At 37.5% G+C, this 20,034-nt stretch overlaps 2 protein-coding genes across 3 annotated transcripts; both read left to right on the top strand.

The window, feature by feature from the left end:
• The first annotated feature begins 547 nt into the window (after window positions 1-547).
• LOC103347993 (sperm-associated acrosin inhibitor) lies at window positions 548-6,206 on the top strand. 2 transcript variants are annotated; one of them, XM_017341609.4, is made up of 5 exons: window positions 548-691; window positions 1,087-1,176; window positions 2,117-2,154; window positions 3,093-3,202; window positions 4,083-6,206. In XM_017341609.4, the coding sequence occupies exons 2-5, from the start codon at window positions 1,110-1,112 to the stop codon at window positions 4,126-4,128; spliced, it is 261 nt and encodes an 86-aa protein (XP_017197098.1). In that variant the 5' UTR covers window positions 548-691; window positions 1,087-1,109; the 3' UTR covers window positions 4,129-6,206. The 2 variants fall into 2 exon arrangements, with proteins under 2 accessions (XP_017197098.1, XP_089191055.1); XM_089334929.1 differs by lacking the exon at window positions 548-691 and adding an exon at window positions 779-801.
• Window positions 6,207-7,020: 814 nt separating this feature from the next.
• LOC103347913 (serine protease inhibitor Kazal-type 10) lies at window positions 7,021-17,491 on the top strand. The gene is made up of 9 exons (XM_089336180.1): window positions 7,021-7,558; window positions 8,538-8,575; window positions 9,054-9,169; window positions 9,991-10,015; window positions 13,929-14,158; window positions 14,263-14,339; window positions 15,170-15,207; window positions 16,059-16,177; window positions 17,415-17,491. The coding sequence occupies exons 1-9, from the start codon at window positions 7,492-7,494 to the stop codon at window positions 17,458-17,460; spliced, it is 756 nt and encodes a 251-aa protein (XP_089192306.1). The 5' UTR covers window positions 7,021-7,491; the 3' UTR covers window positions 17,461-17,491.
• The last annotated feature ends 2,543 nt before the right edge of the window (window positions 17,492-20,034 follow it).

Raw genomic sequence — 20,034 nt, 5'->3', positions numbered from 1 at the left:
TTCTGTCCTGTCCTTGGGATAGAACTGGACATGGGTAAAAGGTCTTCAGCTGGTATCTATCCCTGGCTGTATACTTATAATATAGCTTTACAAGATGTTCCCATTTGGGGAACTGTTTAATGGCATCACAAGAACACGCTGCGTTAGCATTTAAAATTTTATGTGCGTCTACATTTACCTTAAATAAGAGATCCAGTAAGAATCAAATATCCATTCAATCTGATGTATTTCCAGTGTTACAGAACAGGCATTTGTCTATGTAGAATTTCCTAAAATGCTTTCTTATTTTTCTTGCTTTTGTTCTCTTGGGCATTTCTGCCTGGGAGCTTAAAAGCTTTTACTCTTTTTCTATGATGGGATCTCTGAGTACTGTTAGCACCTCTCCACTCTCACCCCATGTTTTTGAATGCATCAGATCTACTTGTCCCGAACCTCTTGCTGGGGGAAGATCTGTTGAGTACTATATGAAGGAATTCTCGTATGCTATTTTGTGATCTCCGGGGAGGACACAGAATATCTCTGTGTCCCATCTGCCCTTGGGCAGCTCTTTTATCTCCACGCAGCTCTGCACTGACAAATCAGTAATGGAGACTCCTCAGCTGAATACACGTGACTGAGAAGTGCAGGTGAACAAAATAGAGACCGCGTCTGCAGCTGGTGTCTGCACTCTGCGTTGCCCTCTCTCCTTCAGGTAGGCCAGGTGGGAGATCTAGACGATGCCCGGCCGTCTCACGATGCTGTGCTGAGGACCACTCCAGTCCTTTCTTTTCTCCTGTTTTTACTTCCTGAGCAAAAACTGAGGTTCCGTTGAGAATATTTCCTTAAACGCAGGCAGACTATTTGTGGGCTGACTCGGAGGGTTGGGGGAGTAAACCGTTCCTTTTTAGATGTTCAAAGACTTACCCTGGGCTTTCTCTCAAGTTTCTAGGAGGCCCTATGTTCATATAATATGCTTTATTGATCATGAGGGTTGGGGGAAGAACACAGGCAGGTAATAGAGAGGTAGAACATGAACAGTTCCTTTAACCATAAGAGACTTTCATTTGGACATGGACAATTTGTTCTGTGCTATAAACATTCCTAAAGGTTTCTTCCACAGAGTTGATAAAATGCCTTTCTTCTCGTCATGGATCAAAGCAGTTTTCATCATTGCCTTGACATTTCCTTTTCATTCTGGTGAGTAAATTTTCCAGCCCTGGTTGAAGCATTTTACATGTAGAAAGTGCTGCAAACAACTGCTGTAATTCAGAACTGACCAAGCTTGTTTTATGGGGTTTGCAAACTGTAAGCTGGTGAAATAAAACAGGGCATGTTTCAAATGCCTTTTTAAAACTGCACCTGTGAATTACCTTTTACTCATTCCCTACCTTAGAGATAAAGAAGTACTGCGAATGGGCAGCAGACCTTAGAGTTTTATCCATCTGTGATGAAAGATATTTATTTACCTTTTCTCTCTCTTAAGGTTAAATTCGATGGTGGTTGAATGCCAAGTGAGGAGAGTAGTGGCACCTTTACACCTGGCATGTCTTGGCAGCCTAATTTGTACTTGAGTCTTCTAGGTCAAGGTCTTGTGTAAGATGAGGACTCATAGATCTGTCTGCTGACAAGTTCTCTTTCTTAAAGTTCATCTTGACTCATGTAATTTCAGAATAAAGTAACAGAGGAGTTGGATATATCCTTCGTATTTTAATTGAGTGCCAAGTAATTAAATACTAATTAATTTCTACATATTAGTTCACAGGGCATACTATGGGACTTTCTGCAAGGTATTATCTTCTTTGAGTAGGCAATCTCATCTATTAAAATGGGAAGAGAAAGCCACTATAGCATCTTCAAAGGAGAGTTTGGTGGGTTATTAAATAATACATAAAGTTATTTTTAATAAGTGATATTAATTTTTCAGCTATAGAATATTTCCAGATTTGAAGTCATTTTGTATATTTAGTATTTTAGTACTAGCAAAAAAGGCTCATCCCATTACTTGCAAGGCCTTAGTGTAAGTAAGCAATTCTCATAAGTTTCTGCTACTAAGAAATGTGGGAACTTCCCAACATAGAATATGCTTTTGTCCACATTTTCTCCTTCTTTTTAATTATTCTTTTTTTGTTGGTTACAGAAACTGCTTTTGCACCTTTACCAGTCATTCGCAAACCAGTAAGTTAATGCTGATTAATTTGGAAGTTGGAAAAGGTCAATTTTAATAATAAACTTCAACACAAAAAATGTGTAACCAAATAATCCTTCTAAACAAATGAAAAAATAAAAATAAAAACAATTGAAAACCTGTAATTATATTAAGGTCAATAGATTGAATCTTTCTGGCTATATAAAACTGATTGGCATTAAAGAGAAGATAAAACTATACCATTATTTAAAAATTCCATAATGGACATAAGTTTTATTGTTCACAACATCTAATATGTGCTAAAGGGTATTTAAGTAGAATCATTTGCCTTAGGAATAAAAAAGCCAATAGCCCAATTATATACTTCAAGATAGATAAAATGGTACTTTTCATATATTCATGTATTGGAATATTAAATAGAACTAAAGACAATGAACTATATTTCTAAGCATCTATATAGATAAAGGTCAAAGAAGTGTAGAAAGTAAATCATGTAAGAATACACACAACTTATATATGTAAATGATCAATATGGCCAACACTAAACAAATTACATATAAAGTATAGGTATATTTGGTGGTACATATATATTTACAAACACATAAATGCATACATGTGAATATGGTGGTACTATTGGGGAAGACAAAAAGATGCTCTGTTTTATGATTTCTTATTGTATGAAATAATGGGTAACATTTGACCTGAGAAGGGAGAACAAGGTAGCTAAGTTATAAAATATACATTCAGTAGCCTGTATTGATTTTTAAATGCATATTGGGTTTATAAACTCAATACAGTAGTATTTCATGTTTAGTTGAGTCATGGGCACCTCAGTTTTATTATTAAACTTTGAAATAGGCCATAATGATTCCATTTTAATATATGAAATTTTATATGAAGAATAAAGAAAGATTTTATTAAAAACTTCATCATCTGACAAATTCTATGTTGTCTCTGTGTTCAATAGCCAAACTGTGATTTATATTCAAACTATATCTGCACCAAAGAACTTGATCCAATCTGTGCAACCAATGGCAAGACTTACAGCAATAGATGCATGTTCTGCAGTGAAAAGCGGTAAGAATACAGAATAAATATTTACTCTCCCAAAGTAATAAAGAAACCATCACAAAATGATAGTAAAAACCATGGTTTTGATGACCTGGGAGCAACATATACCAAAAAATGATTACATTGTCTTTATATTCATAGAAGCCACAGGAACAAGCTTGTACCTCTCCCTGAAATTTTTGCTTCTAAAAGCAGTTTTGTTTAAAGAAAAAAAAGTTAAAAAGTGTTGTATTTGGCCTCTAATTATATGTCTTTTAGGTATTCTGCAAATATATAAATCCATTAATTTAACTTAGCTTGATTATTGTGAATTACTAATGCTAGACTGGTGACTATAGAACTCTGAAATCCATTGCAATGGGCCACTGATACTAGGAAGGACTCCTCTGATGAGCCACATTGCCTTCCAAACAGGATGACACCCTTCATACCTTAAAGTACAGGACGCTCCACCCACCCCCCTTCATGTCTCCTTCTCTCTGAAGGAGTTTGCACCTGAAGGTTCAGCCAGCGTTCTCCCCACCACAACGTGTCTCTCACAGGTGTCTCCTCCTCTCAAATCCTTTCCTATTTAATCCCCAAACTGGCTTCTGCCCCTAGAGATGCACTAAAACACACTCTAATCCTTTCTCTTTCCACATTTGGGCAAGTCTCAGATCAGGTCAGAACTGAGCTTGTGGGAAGAGTCCAGTTGCCCCAGATGGAGAAGAGGCTTTGTGCAAGGCTGGGGAATAGGTGGGACCCAGCTGCTTGAGAAGTGGAGCACAGGCTCTCTGCTGTCCCTTGTTCAAATCCTCATTGAGAAGCACTTTATGCGATGCTCAGTAAATTTAAAATGTTCTTTCCGTTATTTACTTTTTCTTCTCTTTGTGCTCTTCATCTACAGACAAAGTAAAGATGCGTTTGTATTTTTGCATTATGGTGAATGCTGAATTTTGCCTGACCGACACATTCTGGTGGCTTCATTGTAACCCTTTTTGTGGTGGCTCCTGCAATCAACTAGACTCTCCTTAATTAGGGTCTCATTCCTGGTTGATCAAGTGAAGACTTCTACGGTACATAGGAAGTACATAGGATGTCAAAGAACCTTTCCAACACTAATAGCCTGTAACTAAAGGAACTTTATTCTCTGTGTCCAATTTTTCACTGATAACTTAAAAAAAGCTATTATAATAATTTTGAGTTTGTTAATATAAAATCTACCACAATTTATAATCATAAATATTTCACTCAATAAAATGTTAAATTTTTTTATCTTTGTTAAAATATTCATACTATCTTTGGTTAGTAATGAGTTAAAATAGTTTTCATAACTATAATTAAAGAAACATATTCAGAGGTGAATACACAATACATTACTTGAGTGTTTGGTGGGAGTACAGACTCCTGGGCTCCTCTTTAGCCTGAAGCACCAGAATCTGTAGGAGAACATTCTGGAAGTTCCACATGAGCTATTCTTCTTGATCTCTCTAACTGCACCTTGCCTCATGTGCCCATTTACTTTGTGTTTTGGAATTATCTTGAAATTATTTATTTCCTTGCAATGCTTCTTGCAACATTGAACTCTTGAACTGGCTATTCTGTTTCACGAAAGACTTTTTAAACTTTCTAGTATTCTGCTCATAGGTTCATCTCTGATCATCCTAATGAGGACATATTGTCTCAGTTGTAAACTTGCATGCCCTGAGACACTATGACATTTCTTGACACAATTTTTTTCTGTAGAGAGATAGTTTGGCACATTTCTTATTCACCTCTCAACTACATTCCCCACAAGCAGCTGGGATGGGGCACTGTGATAAACTCTCTGTATGCAGAATCTCCTAGAAAAATGGGCTTCCACTCTTGTACTCAGGTTCTATCTGCCAGTTTATTCTTTCCCTATTTAACACCCAACTCCCTATCCCATGAAAATGGGTCTGGGCATTAGACTCTAATCTCAAGACACACTGTGGTACTCAGAAGTATGCCCAACCCAGTCAATCCGTTGTGTCTCCCGGTAATAAACATCATCAAGTCACTTTGGCCTCTTCGAGTCAGAAACAAATTTAAAATATCTAGTGTCTTTCGAAAGTATCATAATTGTATTTTCAAGAATATGGGTTCTCCAAACAACAACAGTAGCAAGGGAAAAAATCAACACAAAACCTTGCACTTCTCAGTATAACGCAGTAGAGGACCTAGTATGAAGCTCAGCTGATGTTTATGTTTGCTTAGGTCAGATCCAGGAAGTTTATCCCATTATTGCCTGAGTGGTGAATTGATTTAGCCCACAATTCATGAGAAAGTGACACTGAGATTAGTCTCTATTTTTTCTGTCTCTTTAAGATCTCTGTCATCCAAAGTCATAATCTTCTCCTTACTCATTCTCTTACACAAACTAATACATTCATTTTTTTCTTACAAAACCGTACAAAATAATTTACATACCTAACATTTCCTATACTAGTTGATTCCTAGGCTGCTTGGGGAGTCACAGGCAATCTGTTTTACTCTTGATGTCTACTGATGCACACATAAAGAGAAATCCACTGCATGGACTATAAAGAGCTTCCCAGCAACTTCACCTCAGCTTCAGCTGAATTTAGTTTATTTCTCTATCATGAGTTTCTTTCGTGATGAGTTTATTCCTGGAAACATCAGGTAGGGTTAAGGTGACAGTGCCCTGTAGTCAACAACCTAAGTCCAGACAGTTTAAATATTTATTACTGACACTACTTTAAATATATACCACAAATATATATGACTCTCTCTTTCTCTTTCTCTCTCTCTCTCTCTCTCTCTCTCTCTTTCTGCTGTTCCAAATGTTTCCAGCCTGTGTGTCAGAAGAATTTCCTCAAACCTTACTGCACATGGGATTGTTCTGGGAGCTTCTAAAGCTTGCCAGTGCTCAGTCCTTGTCAACTAGTGGTGGATTTACAATTTTGACTGCAGAATGATGCATTCATACTGTTTAAAATTTCCCCCTAAAATTAAAATTAAAACAAATCAAAAAAGAAAAACAAAAGAAGAAATGTCTATGTGTATCAGTTTTGCTGCAAATAGTGTTTTGTCAAACTTTGTTTTAAATCTTTGCAAATTGCTAAGAATTATGCATTTTTATATTTTAATGATACTGTGACTTTTAAAATTTACTTTATGTGAATGAAGCCAAATGTCTTTTCATTTGATTATTGTTCATAGGTCTGGCCTATTTTCTTGCTGAATATGATCTTTTTAATTTTTATTTGTTGAAATCTTTGAGTGGAGTATTAAGCATTTGACTATATTGTAAATTAAAAGTATTTTTGTTTAAAAAAGCAAGTAAAATATTAAACTGAAAGAAAAGAAAGTTCTCCATGATTCCAGTATGCATATAGTTTTAAATAATATTACTGACAGGTTCATGTCTGTCATCCTCAAACTCTTTCTTTTTCCTACTTCATTTTGTTTTCTGTTTTGAACTCACGTGATTGGAAAGTTTTCTTCTGTATCTTAGAATCTATATTTCTTCTGTATCTTAGAATCTGTAACTACTTCTGTTATCTTCTCTCTTTCTCATATTTTTGACTTCATAAGAACAAATTGTCCCCAAGCATCCTGTTGAGAACTCCCTTGAGAAGTGTTTGTGAGACACCTCTCACCACCTGCTTTGTAGCCTCTAGGGAGGACATAGCATACTTCTGTGTCTTATCTGCCCTGAACCATCTGTCCTACCCCCATCCAGCTCCTCATTCACAGATCAATAAAAGAGACTTAGCTGGAAGGCCATGGCTGGGCAGGACAGCCAGTCTCCAGAGCGGCTGGCCGTGAGCCCCCTTATCTCTGTGAGGTAGGTGTGATGGGGCATCTAGAGCGATAGTGTTCTTGTGCAGTACTGCTGTGAGGACTGCTCCAGATCCATCGTCCCAGCCGAGATCATTCCTATCTTCCGAGAAAAATACAGACTCAAATGCACAGTTTTGTTTTGTTTTGTTTTGTTTTGTTTTGTTTTGTTTTAATGCGACCAGTCTCCTTCCAGGCAGACTAAAAAGTTCAGAGAGCAGTCAGATCCTTCCATTTTGTTAACAGTTTCCTGGGCTTTCCTTGACCTCTCTTAGATGGGCTTCTGAAATGACATTTTAAGCCTTGTTGAAGCACAGGTTTGGGGAACAGTGGAAGAGGATGATTCGCCCCAAGAAGGAACCTAGGGGGTTGGAGCCATTTCCTTAAATAAGAAACTTTCTAAAACGGAGCCCTGGATTCATTTTGTTTACTCTGTTTGGCAGGTAACATTGTTACAAACTCCTAAAGCTTTCTTCCACAGACTTGATAAAATGTCCCTCTTCTCATCAAAGATCAAAGTCATTTTCACCATTATCTTCACATTTCCTCTTTACTCTGGTGAGTAAAATTCCAGTCCATTCTAGTTTAAGTGAAATGCTTCCCTAGAAAATTCAGGAAATAACTCTGTAATTTAGGAATGGAGGATGTTGTTTGTAATCCTTAAACTGATAAGGTGATACAGGGCATACCTTCTTACAGTCACATCAGTGGATTACTTTTCTTTGTTTCCTGCATTAGATAAGTTGAAATAGAGTCATGAGTTAGAATGGGCAGCAGGCTTTAGATCTTGTTTGTCAGTAACTCAAGGGCTTTAAATTGCATTTTTTTTAAAGATTTACTTATTTATTTGAAAGGCAGAGAAAGAGAGAGAGAGAGAGAAGTCTTCCATCCACTGGTTCACTCCCCAATGCCACAATGGCCAGGGCTGCACCAATCCAAAGCTAGGAGCCAGGAGCTTCTTCAGGTTCTCCCACCCGGGTGCATGGGCCCAGGGACTTGGGCCGTCTTCTACTGCTTTCCCAGGCCATAGCAGAGAGCTGGATCGGAAACAGAGCAGCCGCAACTTGAACCAGCGCCCATATGGGATGCCAGCACTTCCCTGCTATGCCACAGTGCCAGCCCCTAAATTGCATTTTCTTTAAGGAATTCAAATGCCATTGTTGTTGACTGCAAGGTGCAAGGAGGAATGCTATCTTCTAAATCTGCCAGTGCTTGCTCATCACATTTATTATTTGCCAGCTCTGAGTCATTCAAGTCAATGAATGGTATAAGGAGAGAACTCTCTGACAAATATGTTGGGGGAAATGTGTCTTCCCTAAAGCTCAGTGTTGTCCGTGAATTTTATCATAAGATAATTGTGAAATATTAGATAGAATCTGAAAATGAGGGGAGAGTATTGATTAATTTTTCCTATTGAAGTGAATGCATGCACAACACTGTTTAAAGTAGTTGGAAATTCTGTTACAGATATGGGCACTTCTCACCAGAGAGATGCTTTTGTAATGTACTGTCTTTGTCATCTCTGCTTTGCTTTCAGAAACGCTTTATTTAAAATCAGCAATGTACAGGTATCCGGTAAGTTATTACTGATCGATTTGGTATGTAGAAAAAGTAAAATTTTAACTTAATCTTTTTATTTATATAAGGTGAACAAATTCCATGTGTTTTATATGTACATATTTAACTGGATGAGACGTAGCAGATTTAGGAGCACAGTGATACTTCCCGTCTTACCCTCCCTCCTGCCCACATTCCACTCTCCCTTCTCCTTCATTTTGTATCACTTTTAATTTTTACAATGACATACTTTTAGTTTCAATGCAAAATTTACCAAGAAAAATGTATTATAGAATGAGTCTGCAAAATTAAAAATATGTATTTTATTATGCCAGTTTTAAGAAATAGAATGTCATTAAATGTTTGTCATTAAATATCTCTACACATTATGTTTATCTCACTTTGGATTATGACATTACATATTAAGAATGGAGACTGTTTCTACCCCAATGGTAGTTGTCTGACGCACTCTTGTTGTCCTCTGTGTCTTTTGCAGACAGTCTGTAATCTGTATACTCACACTCGCAAGTTTTGCACCACAGAATATCTTCCAGTCTGTGCAACTAATGGCCACACTTACTGCAACAAATGCTTGTTCTGCCTTGCATACAAGTAAGGACACACTAGTACATATGTGCTCTTTCTAAGTAACTAGTAACAAAATCTTAGTAGATCCATGTTACTGTAATCTAGAATACACAGACAAGAAAACTAATGATGCTGTAAAAGATAAAGAAACCCATTTGTCCCTTTCCTTGAAATTCTCACTTCTGAAAGTTGAGCTCTCAGAACGTAACTATGGTGGGTGTTCCACATACATGTGAGTCAGCTGATAGAATTTATTGTGAATTACTATGGCAGACTAGCAACCAATATGACATAATTTCAAAGTCCTGATGCTAAAGAGATCTCTGCTATACTCTGAAATCTATCTAGTTGAGCCATTTGTGCTGGGAAGAATTCTTCTGATGTTCACTTTTATTTCTTGAACTCCATGCTGCCTTCCAAATTTTCCTGGAGTGACAGGGATATTCTTGGACATGTCCACTCCAGATCACTGACCTGTCTGCTCCTTGAGGAGTTTGTGGTCTGGTGGCTCTGCAAAGCGCTCCTGTATTGGTTCCATTTTTCTTCTCATGGCTGTTCTCTGTCAGAAAGTCTTTGCACCTATTGTCATCTATGTTTCAAAAGCCACTAACACAATTCTTAGCTCCTTGCTCAGAGTGGACAGGTTCCAAGCCTGGGGCAAAGCTGCCAGAATAGGAAGGGTCAGGTGTGCCCCTAGTGGAGACACAGGAGGCCTGGGGGCGGGGGTGGGGGCTTGTGGAGGTGGGGCGCAGCCTCTTCACTGTGTCCCATGGTGTACTTTTCAAGATGTTTCCTGTGCCCTTTCAATCACTTCTTTTCCTTTCTCTCTGTCTCTTTCTCTACAGGGAAAGTGGCGGCAAATTTAATTTGGCTCGTTACGGTGAATGTTGACTTTTTGATGGAACTACACATTGCTGTGGATTTTACTATGACCCCCTGTTAGAAGCGGATTCTACAGTTAACTCGAGCTTTTGCAATCAGGGTCTTATGTTCCTAACAGATCAGGTGAATCCTCCCATGGGACGCATGATGAAGTTCTAGACATTCAATGTTCTTTCCAATTCTGTGATCCTGGGATTTTAGGGTTTTTATTTTCTACGCTCAACTATTTAATGATGCAATTAACATTTTATTTTGCTTAATAAACTGATATATTATCTTCATCAAATTGTCCTTTGTTCCTTTGTTTAAACAGTGGATTGATACACAGTGCACAAATTTGGTATTTTAAAGTTTATTATATGTTTTTTAAAAGATAGGGGAGGGATAGGAGATCTTTTCTCTGCTGGTTCACTCCCCAGATGCTAAGAGCAGCTGGGGCTCAGCTAGGCCAAAGACGGGAGTCAGGAACTTCATCTAGGTCTCCCATGTGGGTAGCAGACAATCAAGTACTTGAGTTATCACCTACTATCTCCAAGCAGCTTATTAGCAGTGAGATGGATCAGAAACACAGGCAGCAGGAATCATACCAGGCATTCTAGTGTGGGATGTGATGTCCAAGTGCCTACTTTTTTAAAGATTTATTTATTTATTTGAAAGTCAGAGTTACACATACATACACACACACACACACACAGAGAAAGAGAGAGAGAGAGGGAGGGAAGGAGAGAGGTGTCTTCCATCCGATGGTTCACTCCCCAATTGGCTGCAACACCGGAGCTGTGCTGATCCGAAGCCAGGAGCCAGGAGCTTCTTCCAGGACTCCCACTGCTTTCCCAGGCCATAGCAGAGAGCTGGATCAGAAGTGGAACAGCCAGGTCTCTAACTAGCGCCCATAGGGAATGCTGGCGCGCTTCAGGCCAAGGTATTAACCCTCTGCGCCATAGCGCTGGCCCCAAGTGACTACTTAACCTGTAGCATCATAACATTTGCCCCTATTCTGGTAATTTTTTAAAAGATTTATTTGTTTTATTTGAAAGGCCGAGTCACAGAGAGAGTGAGAGAGAGAGAGACAAGAGCAGAGGGGAGAGATCCTCCATCTGTTGGTTTACTCTCCAAAATGGTTTCAGTGACCAGCACTGGGCTGGGCTGAATCCGGAGGCCAGGAGCTTCATCCGGGTCTCCCACGTGGGTGCAGGGGCCCAAAGGACTTGGCCATCTTCCCCTGCCTTCCCAGGTGCTTTAGCAGAGAGCTAGATCAGAAGTGGAGCAGCCGGGACTCAAACCAGCACCCATATAGGATGTTGACATTGCAGGTGGTGGCTTTTCTCTCTATGCCATAGCACCGACCCTGGTAATTTTTTTGTTGTTGCTGTTAAGTAAAGAATTTTGGAAATAAGGGCTTGATTTCCAGAAATTACCTACCTTGGGCATTTATACATATATATATTATATACAAATATAAAAATATAAAGCTATCTAATATTTTCTCAGTCCTAAAGAATGAAAACTTCCCGTTTTCAAATCTAGGAACCTGAATTTCTGAAAATCACTCCAGATTAATGTTTTGCTCACAAATGTTAAACCATACTGACTTAGACTCTACAACTTAGCATGTGTCTGAAATTAAATGCTGAATTTATATCAAAAGTAATGTAAGACTTTGGGGAAATTTATCATGCATGTTTCTTTCTTATTTACAAGTCAGTTGAAATGTAGAGATGTAGTCCTGGGATAATAACCATCAACGCCTTCTTTGACTTAGGATTTGCTTGTGGTATCTAAGACAGATGTGTCTGTATTTCTCTCAACCTTCCAGCCCAAGAAACAGGAAAGCCCAGCGGCTAATTCAGAAGATCAATTTAATGGCAGAAACATAGATATACTATTTGAAGACTATTGGCAATCTGTGGCATGTGTTAGCTATGCAAGCTGTAATTTACAATAAATATTTTCATTTTGAATGAGTGAGCAGGGACCAGTGCTGTGGTAAAGCAGGTTGAGCTTCTGCCTGCAGTGCCAGCATCTCATACGGGTATCAGTTGGAGACCCAGCTGCTCCATTTCCAATGCAGCTCCCTGCTAATGGCCTGGTAAAGAAGTGGAAGATGATCCAAGTGCTTGGGCCCTTGCACCCGCGTGGGAGACCGGGAAGAAGTTTTGGCTACTGGCTTTGCATCAGCACGGCTCCAGCTGGTGTGGCCATTTGGGGAGTGAACCAGCGGATGGAAGACTTCTCTCTGATACTCCCTCTCTCTATCTGTAACTCTGCCTGTCGAATAAATAAATAAATCTTAAAAAAAAAAAGAATGACTGAGCATTGTGTTCGCTATATAATTGTGTACAATTTGAATATGAATTTTTAAGAAATGCACTGGAATCAAAGGGTATGTCTTTAACTATGACTGTTTATAAGCACTTAGAAATAAAGATTGAATATATTCAAAGTCTACTATGTGAGGATTTTGATTATATATTGTTAGTGATTACTATAATCAAAATAATTCACACAATCACTATCATTCACCCTACACATTAGGTCAGCAGAACTTGTTCCTTTTATAACTGAAAGTCTGTGCTGTTTGACAGACATCTCCCCTTTCCCTTAATTCCCAGCTCCTGGAAACCACCGTTCTACTCTCTGCTAGTATGTATTTGAGCTATTTGAGATGCCACATGTAAGTGAGACTTGCTGTGTTTAGTTTATTTCAGATAGCACGATTTCCTTTAGGTTCATCCACGTTTTCACAAACATAGTTTTCCTTCTTTTATGGCTGGCTAATGGTCCATTATGTATACATACCACAATTTCTTTATCCACACATTCTCCATGGACTCATAGGTTGTTTCCTTATATATTGGCTGGTATCAATAATGCTATGATGAACACAGGGTGCTAGTATTTCTTTGACATACTGACTTCATTTTCTGTGACTATATACCAAGAACTGAAATGCTGGATCTTATAATATTTCCATTTTCAATTTTTGAGGATCCTTCACAGTTTTTTCCACTGTGGCTACACCCTTATACTTTCTTTTCAGTAGTTCACAAGAGTTCCAATTTCTGCACTTTGCTGGCTACACTTATTGTCTTTTTTTCCATAATAGCCATCTGAACTGGTATGAAGTTATATCTCACTGTAGTTTTGATTTTCACTTCTTTGATGATGAGTGATGATCAACGCCTTTTCATATACTAACTAGCTATTTGTATGAAAAAGAGTACTTGTGAAAATTTCTAGCTCACCTGAAGTCCCCGGTGAAATACTTACTATAGTTTCACACACTTTGCCATTAGAGGAAATGTAGTCAAACAGAATCCTCCTGCATTTTTCTTCCAATTGTAAACCTATAATTTTCTCAAAATATAAAGAAAATTAAACCTGTTGGGTATAACACATTCTACTGTTGATATCTACTGAGGGTCCAGGTACTTATCTAAGCACAGATAACAAAAGTTTTATTGTCTTGTTTCAATTATTTTGCTCCTTTCCAATGCAATTGCTTGGATGATTTCATATTACTTTTCTATATTGGGATCTACAATCACTCTCATCATTTTTCCCTTTCCTCATACTTCTGGGTACATCATGCCCTTCTTTATAGCTCCCAGAGAGAACACATTATACCTCCCTGCCATATCTGCTCTGAGCCATCTGTCCTACCCCATTGATTCCCTCCCTCACAGGTCAATAAAAGAGACTTAGCTGGAAGGCGATAGCTGAGGAGGGAGTGTGAAAAAGTTAGGCACAGCCTCCTGAGCTGTTGGCCTCAATCCCCGTTATCTCTCTCCTTGAGGTAGGTCATGTGGAGAATCTGGGGACACGGTTCTAGTGTGTAGCATTGCTGCAAGGACTATTCTAGGGCAGTGCTGCCCGAAATGACTGAAATCCAAATGTGCAGGTTTTTTTAAACATAGTTATGTTACTTAGGGGCTATCCCAAAGTGTTGGGAAGGCAAGCAGCTACTGCTTACCTGTGCAAAATGCACTCTGGCCTAGACATTCTCTCACATGGCCAGGGAGACTTCTTCACACACATTATGTGTTTTATTGATGTTAGGACTGGAGTAATAAAAGAGGAAATAGTTTGCATACATCAGGAATCTAGGGGTTTGGGACAGTTCATTTACCGGTAGGAAAGTTTCCAAGTGTGGGGCCTGATTCTGTTTGAACATTAAATATTTGAAATTTGTCTGCTTCATGAATTATAAACCATACAAACCTTTCCATTCACAGACATGAAAAAATGCCTTCCTACTCATCATGGATTAAAGCTATTTTCATCATGCTCCTAGCCTTTCTTCTTTATTCTGGTGAGTGTATTTTCTAGTTCTGACAGAAGCACTTGTCATATCCTAGAAAGTGCATCAACAATTACCTAATTCAGGAGTAGGGGGACTAATTGTGTTAGGCAGTAACATTTAATTGGTAATGTGAAATAGGGTATGTTACCCATGTCTTTTTGAATTTGCATGAGTAAATTCTTTATTCTCATGTTAGAGAAATAGAGATAGAATGGTGGGTTAGAAATGGCAGTAGATCTTAGCTCTTCGCTCATCCTTAACTGAAAAAGTCAAAACTCTTTTTCTTTTTGGTAAGTCTGATTCTGTTGTTATTATATCAAAGTATGAGTGAAACTCTTCTCTTCCTAACCTGGAACCCCTTAACAATTTGAGTCAATGTTTATCTGCTCTGAGTCTCCTAAAGTCAAGGCCTATTGGTGTATGGAAGATGCACACTGACACTTCTGGCACCAAGTTATTTCCCTTAAACTTCTGGTGTTTGAATTTCAGAATAAATCAATCTTTAAGGCATTAAATTAAGGTATGATTAATTAAGTATTGCTTAATTTTTTATATTTGAATGAATCATGTAAGCATTGTCCCTTTTGACTAAGATCTCAACTATAAATCTGAAGAAACAATGGAAGATGTTACAAAGTAATATGTAAAATTATTTTTTCTCAGGTAATTTAGGACTTCAAAATGTTTTAAAAATGCTTTATTTTAAGAATTTAGTATTTTGCTACTGCTGTTTTTAGCTACTAAGAGATGTGATCACTCACTAATCGGGTTGTGTTTTTTGTAAGTTTATGTTTTTATTCCTTTTCATTTGTGTATTTTTTTGTCCTTGATTATTGCAGAAACTTCCCTTCTGTTTAAACAAGGTAAAAAGCGAAAGGTAAGACAAAATGAATTATTTATGTAGTTAAAAAAGGTAACCTACTAACCTTTTTAAATTATACATTTTAATAAAATTCACCAAATAAAATATACAAGCCAAATGGACCTTCAAAAAGTAAAAATCTATAATGTGACTGTATTAACTTTCAGAAATCACAAACAAAATCATTTGAAATTACCCTGATGTGATAAAAATGTGCATATCTTGTTATCCCAAAATTTCATTTTGGGGAATAAACGTTATTACAAACAAATATCTGAGAGATTCTTTGTTGCTTAGCATAGAAATGTTCGTTCTTGTAAAACAAAAGAAAAAGTGTCAATTCAATGATCTGTTTTGAAAATCCATGTATGTGTGTAGTGGATTACTACAGTGAAAAAATTAATTATAGCTGTAAACGTTAGAATGGAAATAGTTTACCTAAAATGTAGGTTATGTAAAAATACAAAGTAGTGTTTTTTGTGTAAATTACCACACTATGAAAACTAACCAAAATGTGTATGTGTGTGTGTGTGTGTGTGTGGTGAAATGGTAGAAAAAAATGTGGAGAGAGAAATAGAAAATGTAGTTTTGAGACTCATTTGAATGTGATGAAAAGATTCACAAGAGATAACAGAAGGGGAGCATATGTGACTAATGTATCGAAAGTATATTGCCTTTTTTGTTAATAATAGAAGATATGAAATGTTGATAATTTTTTAAAACTTAAGAAAGTTTTTATTGCTAAGCCTACATATAGAATGTGTTTATCCTGTTTTTGATATGTGGTATTTCATGTTAGAATTGAATCATATTTTATTGAGATATTCAATATCTGACAAATTTCATGCAGTCTTAATATTTTTCAGCCAGATTGTATTTTATACACATTTAAATCAAATCCTATTTGCACCAGTGAACTTGATCCAGTCTGTGCAAGCAATGGCCGAACTTACCGGAATAAATGTGTTTTCTGCAGTGAAAAAATGTAAGAACATGATCATATATATTTACTGGTTGAAATTAATGAAGAAATCATCATGTTAGTTCATTATGCTGATACTCTAGATATAGCATAAATATAAAAAATAATTGCAATAACTATAAAAGATAGCCAGAAAACACTATCTTTCCCTAAAGTTTTCATTTTTTTTTCTTTCTTTTTCTGAAAGACATATTTATTTATTTGAAAGGCTGAGTTAGAGAGGCAGAGGCAGAGAGAGAGAGAGAGAGAGAGAGAGAACAGTTCTTCCATCTGCTGGTTTATTCTGCAAATGGCCACAATGGCCAGAGCTGAGCTTATCTGAAGGCAGGAGCCAGGAGCTTACTCTGGGTCTCCCACGTGGGTGCGGGGGCCTAAGGCTCTGGGCCATCTTCTACTGCCCTTCTAGGCCATAGCAGAGAGCCGCTTCAGAAGTAGAGCAATCAGGATTCGAACTGGCGCCCATATGAGATGCTGGCACTGCAGGCAGCAGCTTTACCCGCTACATCACAGCGCCAACCCCGTTTTCATTTCTTAAAAATACTTTTGTATCGTAGTTCTCTATGGAATCATAGTGGGTGTTCTGCAAATGTAGAAATGACTTTAATTCTATTATGATACACTAATGGTGTACTAGAGACCAAGATGATGACAGTCAGCAGCCTTGAGGATGCACAGCTGATCTTGGTGACGCCACAGTCGACAGCCTGGCAGCCCTCCAGCTACAGGGAGTCTAAGCAAAGCAGGAAGCAGTGATGCATTCTGGAATCCCAAGGCAATCTTTTCAAACGTTCTTCAGATTGCGGGACAACACAGGACACTTCTACCCTACTCTTTTTCCTCTGTCCTTCTGTGGGATTTTTTTCTAACTTCCTTACCTATTTTCCCATTTCCTCCCTCCGCTGTTTCTCCTTATAAAACCTTTGCTCTTACAGTTGCCCGGCTGCCATCTTCTCGAGGACCACTTAGGCAATGCCTACTCCTCTTCTTTCTCAAGTACTGGCAGGTTCCAGCTGAGTGAGGTCTAAGCAAATGGAAAGGGTCAGCTGTCCCAAGAACATGACATGTGTAAGACTGGGGACAGACAGAGTCTAGATTCTTGTAAAAAAGCAGCCCAGCCTATGCATCATGTACCAAGTTCAAATATTTATTGAGATGCACATAGCACATTTCCCAGAGAGTTTAACCCATTCTTTTAATAACTTATTTTTCATTCTCTATTTTTCTTTTGTTTTCTCTACAGAATTTTGGGCGAAAAAATTAAATTTGTTCGTTACGGGTTTTGCTGAATTTTGATGGAGCTATGCATCCTCTGGGCTGTGATGTGATCCTGGTTTACCGTGGATTCTACAGCTAGAATGACTACAGTCTTTTCAATCAGGGTCTTGAATTCATAGACGTCCACAGAACTCCTTTTGTAGAAGACAAGATGGAACATAGCATGGGAAAGATTCATTCCACCTCTAAGATTTTGTGATTTTTAAGATTTTAGTTGTTCATCTTCAATTACCTAATGATAATTTGCAAATCAAATATCTTAAGTATCTGTTTGGGACAGATACTTTAAGACAGTCTTTCTTATTTATAATTGATATTTTTCCATTAGCATATCAAAATGCATTTACTTATTTTCATGGCCTTTTTATTTATATAAACTGCTCAAATAGTTCTCCGGTGAGCATGATATTTCCACCTGATGCATTCTTTTCTATTTTCTATAATGTGGATTATAAATACTCATTGTTGCTCAGCATCTGTCATGTTTTGACTACTTGTTTAACTTGTATCTCTGTCCCAAGACCATATGCTACATGGTGTCTTCTTACCCTTAGGTGGAAGCCCAAGAATGAAATACTTTGCTCATATTAATCTGTGGTGAAGATAAAATCAGTGTTCCTAGGATTTAAAATAAGTTTTCCTAGTGGCGTAGGGGAAGATTGAGAAGAAAGTGTCTAGCATTTATTTTCTATATTTGAAAATCTATGTACTTTACAATTCTTTTATCCTGGGTACCTTTAGCTGTACTTTGGATGAGGGAAATTTTGAAGGAATTGTATTTTTTTCCCCAATGGAATTGCAGTCAACAAGTGGAACTGTTTGCTGTTGTGTGAGTGTGTCTTACAGATAATCTTAGAGGAAGAAGCTCATAATTACATTTAATATAAAAAAAGATTCCTTCAAACTGACACTCAAAAGAAGATTTAAAGATAATCACATTTCAGGAACAATTTCTGTATTATAGACTTTGAATAACATGAAACTACTGCATTATAGAAAATCTCTGGATTTTATAAAAGTGCTATATATTTTTATTTTTAATCATTTTGCATGAACAACACTAACTCCTCTATGTACACAATAAAATTACTTTCATTCCTTAATGTGCATTTTTTGTTCATACTAAAGAGGGCGAAAACATCCTGTCTTGTGTTGTTTCCTAAAAGCTCATTGCAGTTTGGGATTTCTGTGATCAAATTTGGTGGCTGAATATTTTTTTCTTTTGGATAAAGACACTGAAAAATTCCAATATTATCATGACCTCCATCACTTTTCACAGACTCAATCCTTCCTTATTATGATTATAAATTCTAAATGGCCTAGTTTATTGCCCGATACAGGAATGTCAGAAAGAGAAAGGAGTTTCATAGTTTGAGCAGATATTTGCCTAGGAATGTAAAACAGATGTGTAAAGAATTTCCAGCATTTTTCTGCTCAACTTTTATGCAGGCTGACCGTGTCTTTTCTAGTTCACACTTAGATAACATTCATCAGTAAGATGTTTCCTCACCAGCTCAGGTCTCTTTATCCCTCACCTCAACTCCAGGCCCTTCATCGTATATTTTGGACAGGTGTGACTCTACCCATGTCTCAATCACATTCCATAGCCTAACGATGTGGGAAACTCCACAGACTCTACTTTATTCATAAATCTCCCAGCAAGAAAAGGTTATCCTGCCTTTTACTTGAGTGCTGAGTTTACTGGTTCCTTATTCAACATGCACCTCTCCTCCCAAGAGAATGGATTCCAGCACCCCAGCCTGGCTTCCAGGCACAATTTTCTACCCAGAACTCTATACTCTAGTACACTTTTGACGTCTTTTGGTGAGAAATATCACCAAAAGTGTTGACTCCTTCTGAGGCACGAGGCAGATAAGAATTTGGTCTCATCTGAGTGCTTAAGAAATTTTGACTGCTTTAATTTTGTTTTCACCTAATCCCATCTCAAATAAATAAATAAAACATAAAAAAGTGCAGAATCCAGTAACACATGGAAGGAGCAAGTATGAGTTTTGTTGGTATTTCTCATTGTTCACTCACAGGTCTCAAGTGCTGGTTCAAGTCCCAGCCTACTGGCTTCAGCCTGGCATAGCCGTGGATCTTGTGGGCCTTTGGGAAGTGTACCAGCAGACAGAAGACATCTCTCTATTTCCCTCTCCCTCTCACTCTACTGCTCTGCATTTCAAGTAAATGAAAATAAATTAACATTAAAATAATTTCTATTCCTCTATCAACTCCAGACTTGAATAGTATATGCATTTTTTTCTTTAGAAAGCAACATTAAACAATCACTGTGTCTAACACTACCTTTACTTGTTTATTTCAAAATTTCAAAAACATCCAAATTTCTGTGCCTCATAGACAGTCTTTGCTGTGATCAATGATACTCAGAAGTCAAGAATTCTAGATCATCCATGTTGGCATAAACCCAAACAATGCATTTAAAGAACTCAAGCATAGACTCCATGTCTTTGCAAAGAAATCACTATTTCTTAAAGGATTTGTCATGAAGCTATCTTTATGATTATTCTAACTTATCAATGTGTTATAGCTAAATTAATTAAATGTATGAAATCTAATAAAGG

This window comes from Oryctolagus cuniculus, chromosome 6 (assembly GCF_051225735.1).
Source record: "Oryctolagus cuniculus isolate XC-2025 breed Fujian yellow rabbit chromosome 6, ASM5122573v1, whole genome shotgun sequence".
NCBI classification, from domain to species: Eukaryota; Metazoa; Chordata; class Mammalia; order Lagomorpha; family Leporidae; genus Oryctolagus; species Oryctolagus cuniculus.
Note: the sequence above shows the minus strand (reverse complement) of the source record. Positions and strands in the feature narration are given on the sequence as shown.

What these genes read in the sequence shown, in the direction of transcription:
- LOC103347993 (XM_017341609.4), top strand. Translation starts at nt 1,110, where the DNA reads ATGCCTTTCTTCTCGTCATGGATCAAAGCAGTTTTCATCATTGCCTTG. An exon ending in TACCAGTCATTCGCAAACCA is followed by an intron (nt 2,155 to 3,092) that starts GTAAGTTAATGC and finishes TGTGTTCAATAG; the next exon opens with CCAAACTGTGATTTATATTC. An exon ending in ATGTTCTGCAGTGAAAAGCG is followed by an intron (nt 3,203 to 4,082) that starts GTAAGAATACAG and finishes CTTCATCTACAG; the next exon opens with ACAAAGTAAAGATGCGTTTG.
- LOC103347913 (XM_089336180.1), top strand. Translation starts at nt 7,492, where the DNA reads ATGTCCCTCTTCTCATCAAAGATCAAAGTCATTTTCACCATTATCTTC. An exon ending in TTGGGACAGTTCATTTACCG is followed by an intron (nt 14,159 to 14,262) that starts GTAGGAAAGTTT and finishes TTCCATTCACAG; the next exon opens with ACATGAAAAAATGCCTTCCT. An exon ending in AGCCTTTCTTCTTTATTCTG is followed by an intron (nt 14,340 to 15,169) that starts GTGAGTGTATTT and finishes TGATTATTGCAG; the next exon opens with AAACTTCCCTTCTGTTTAAA.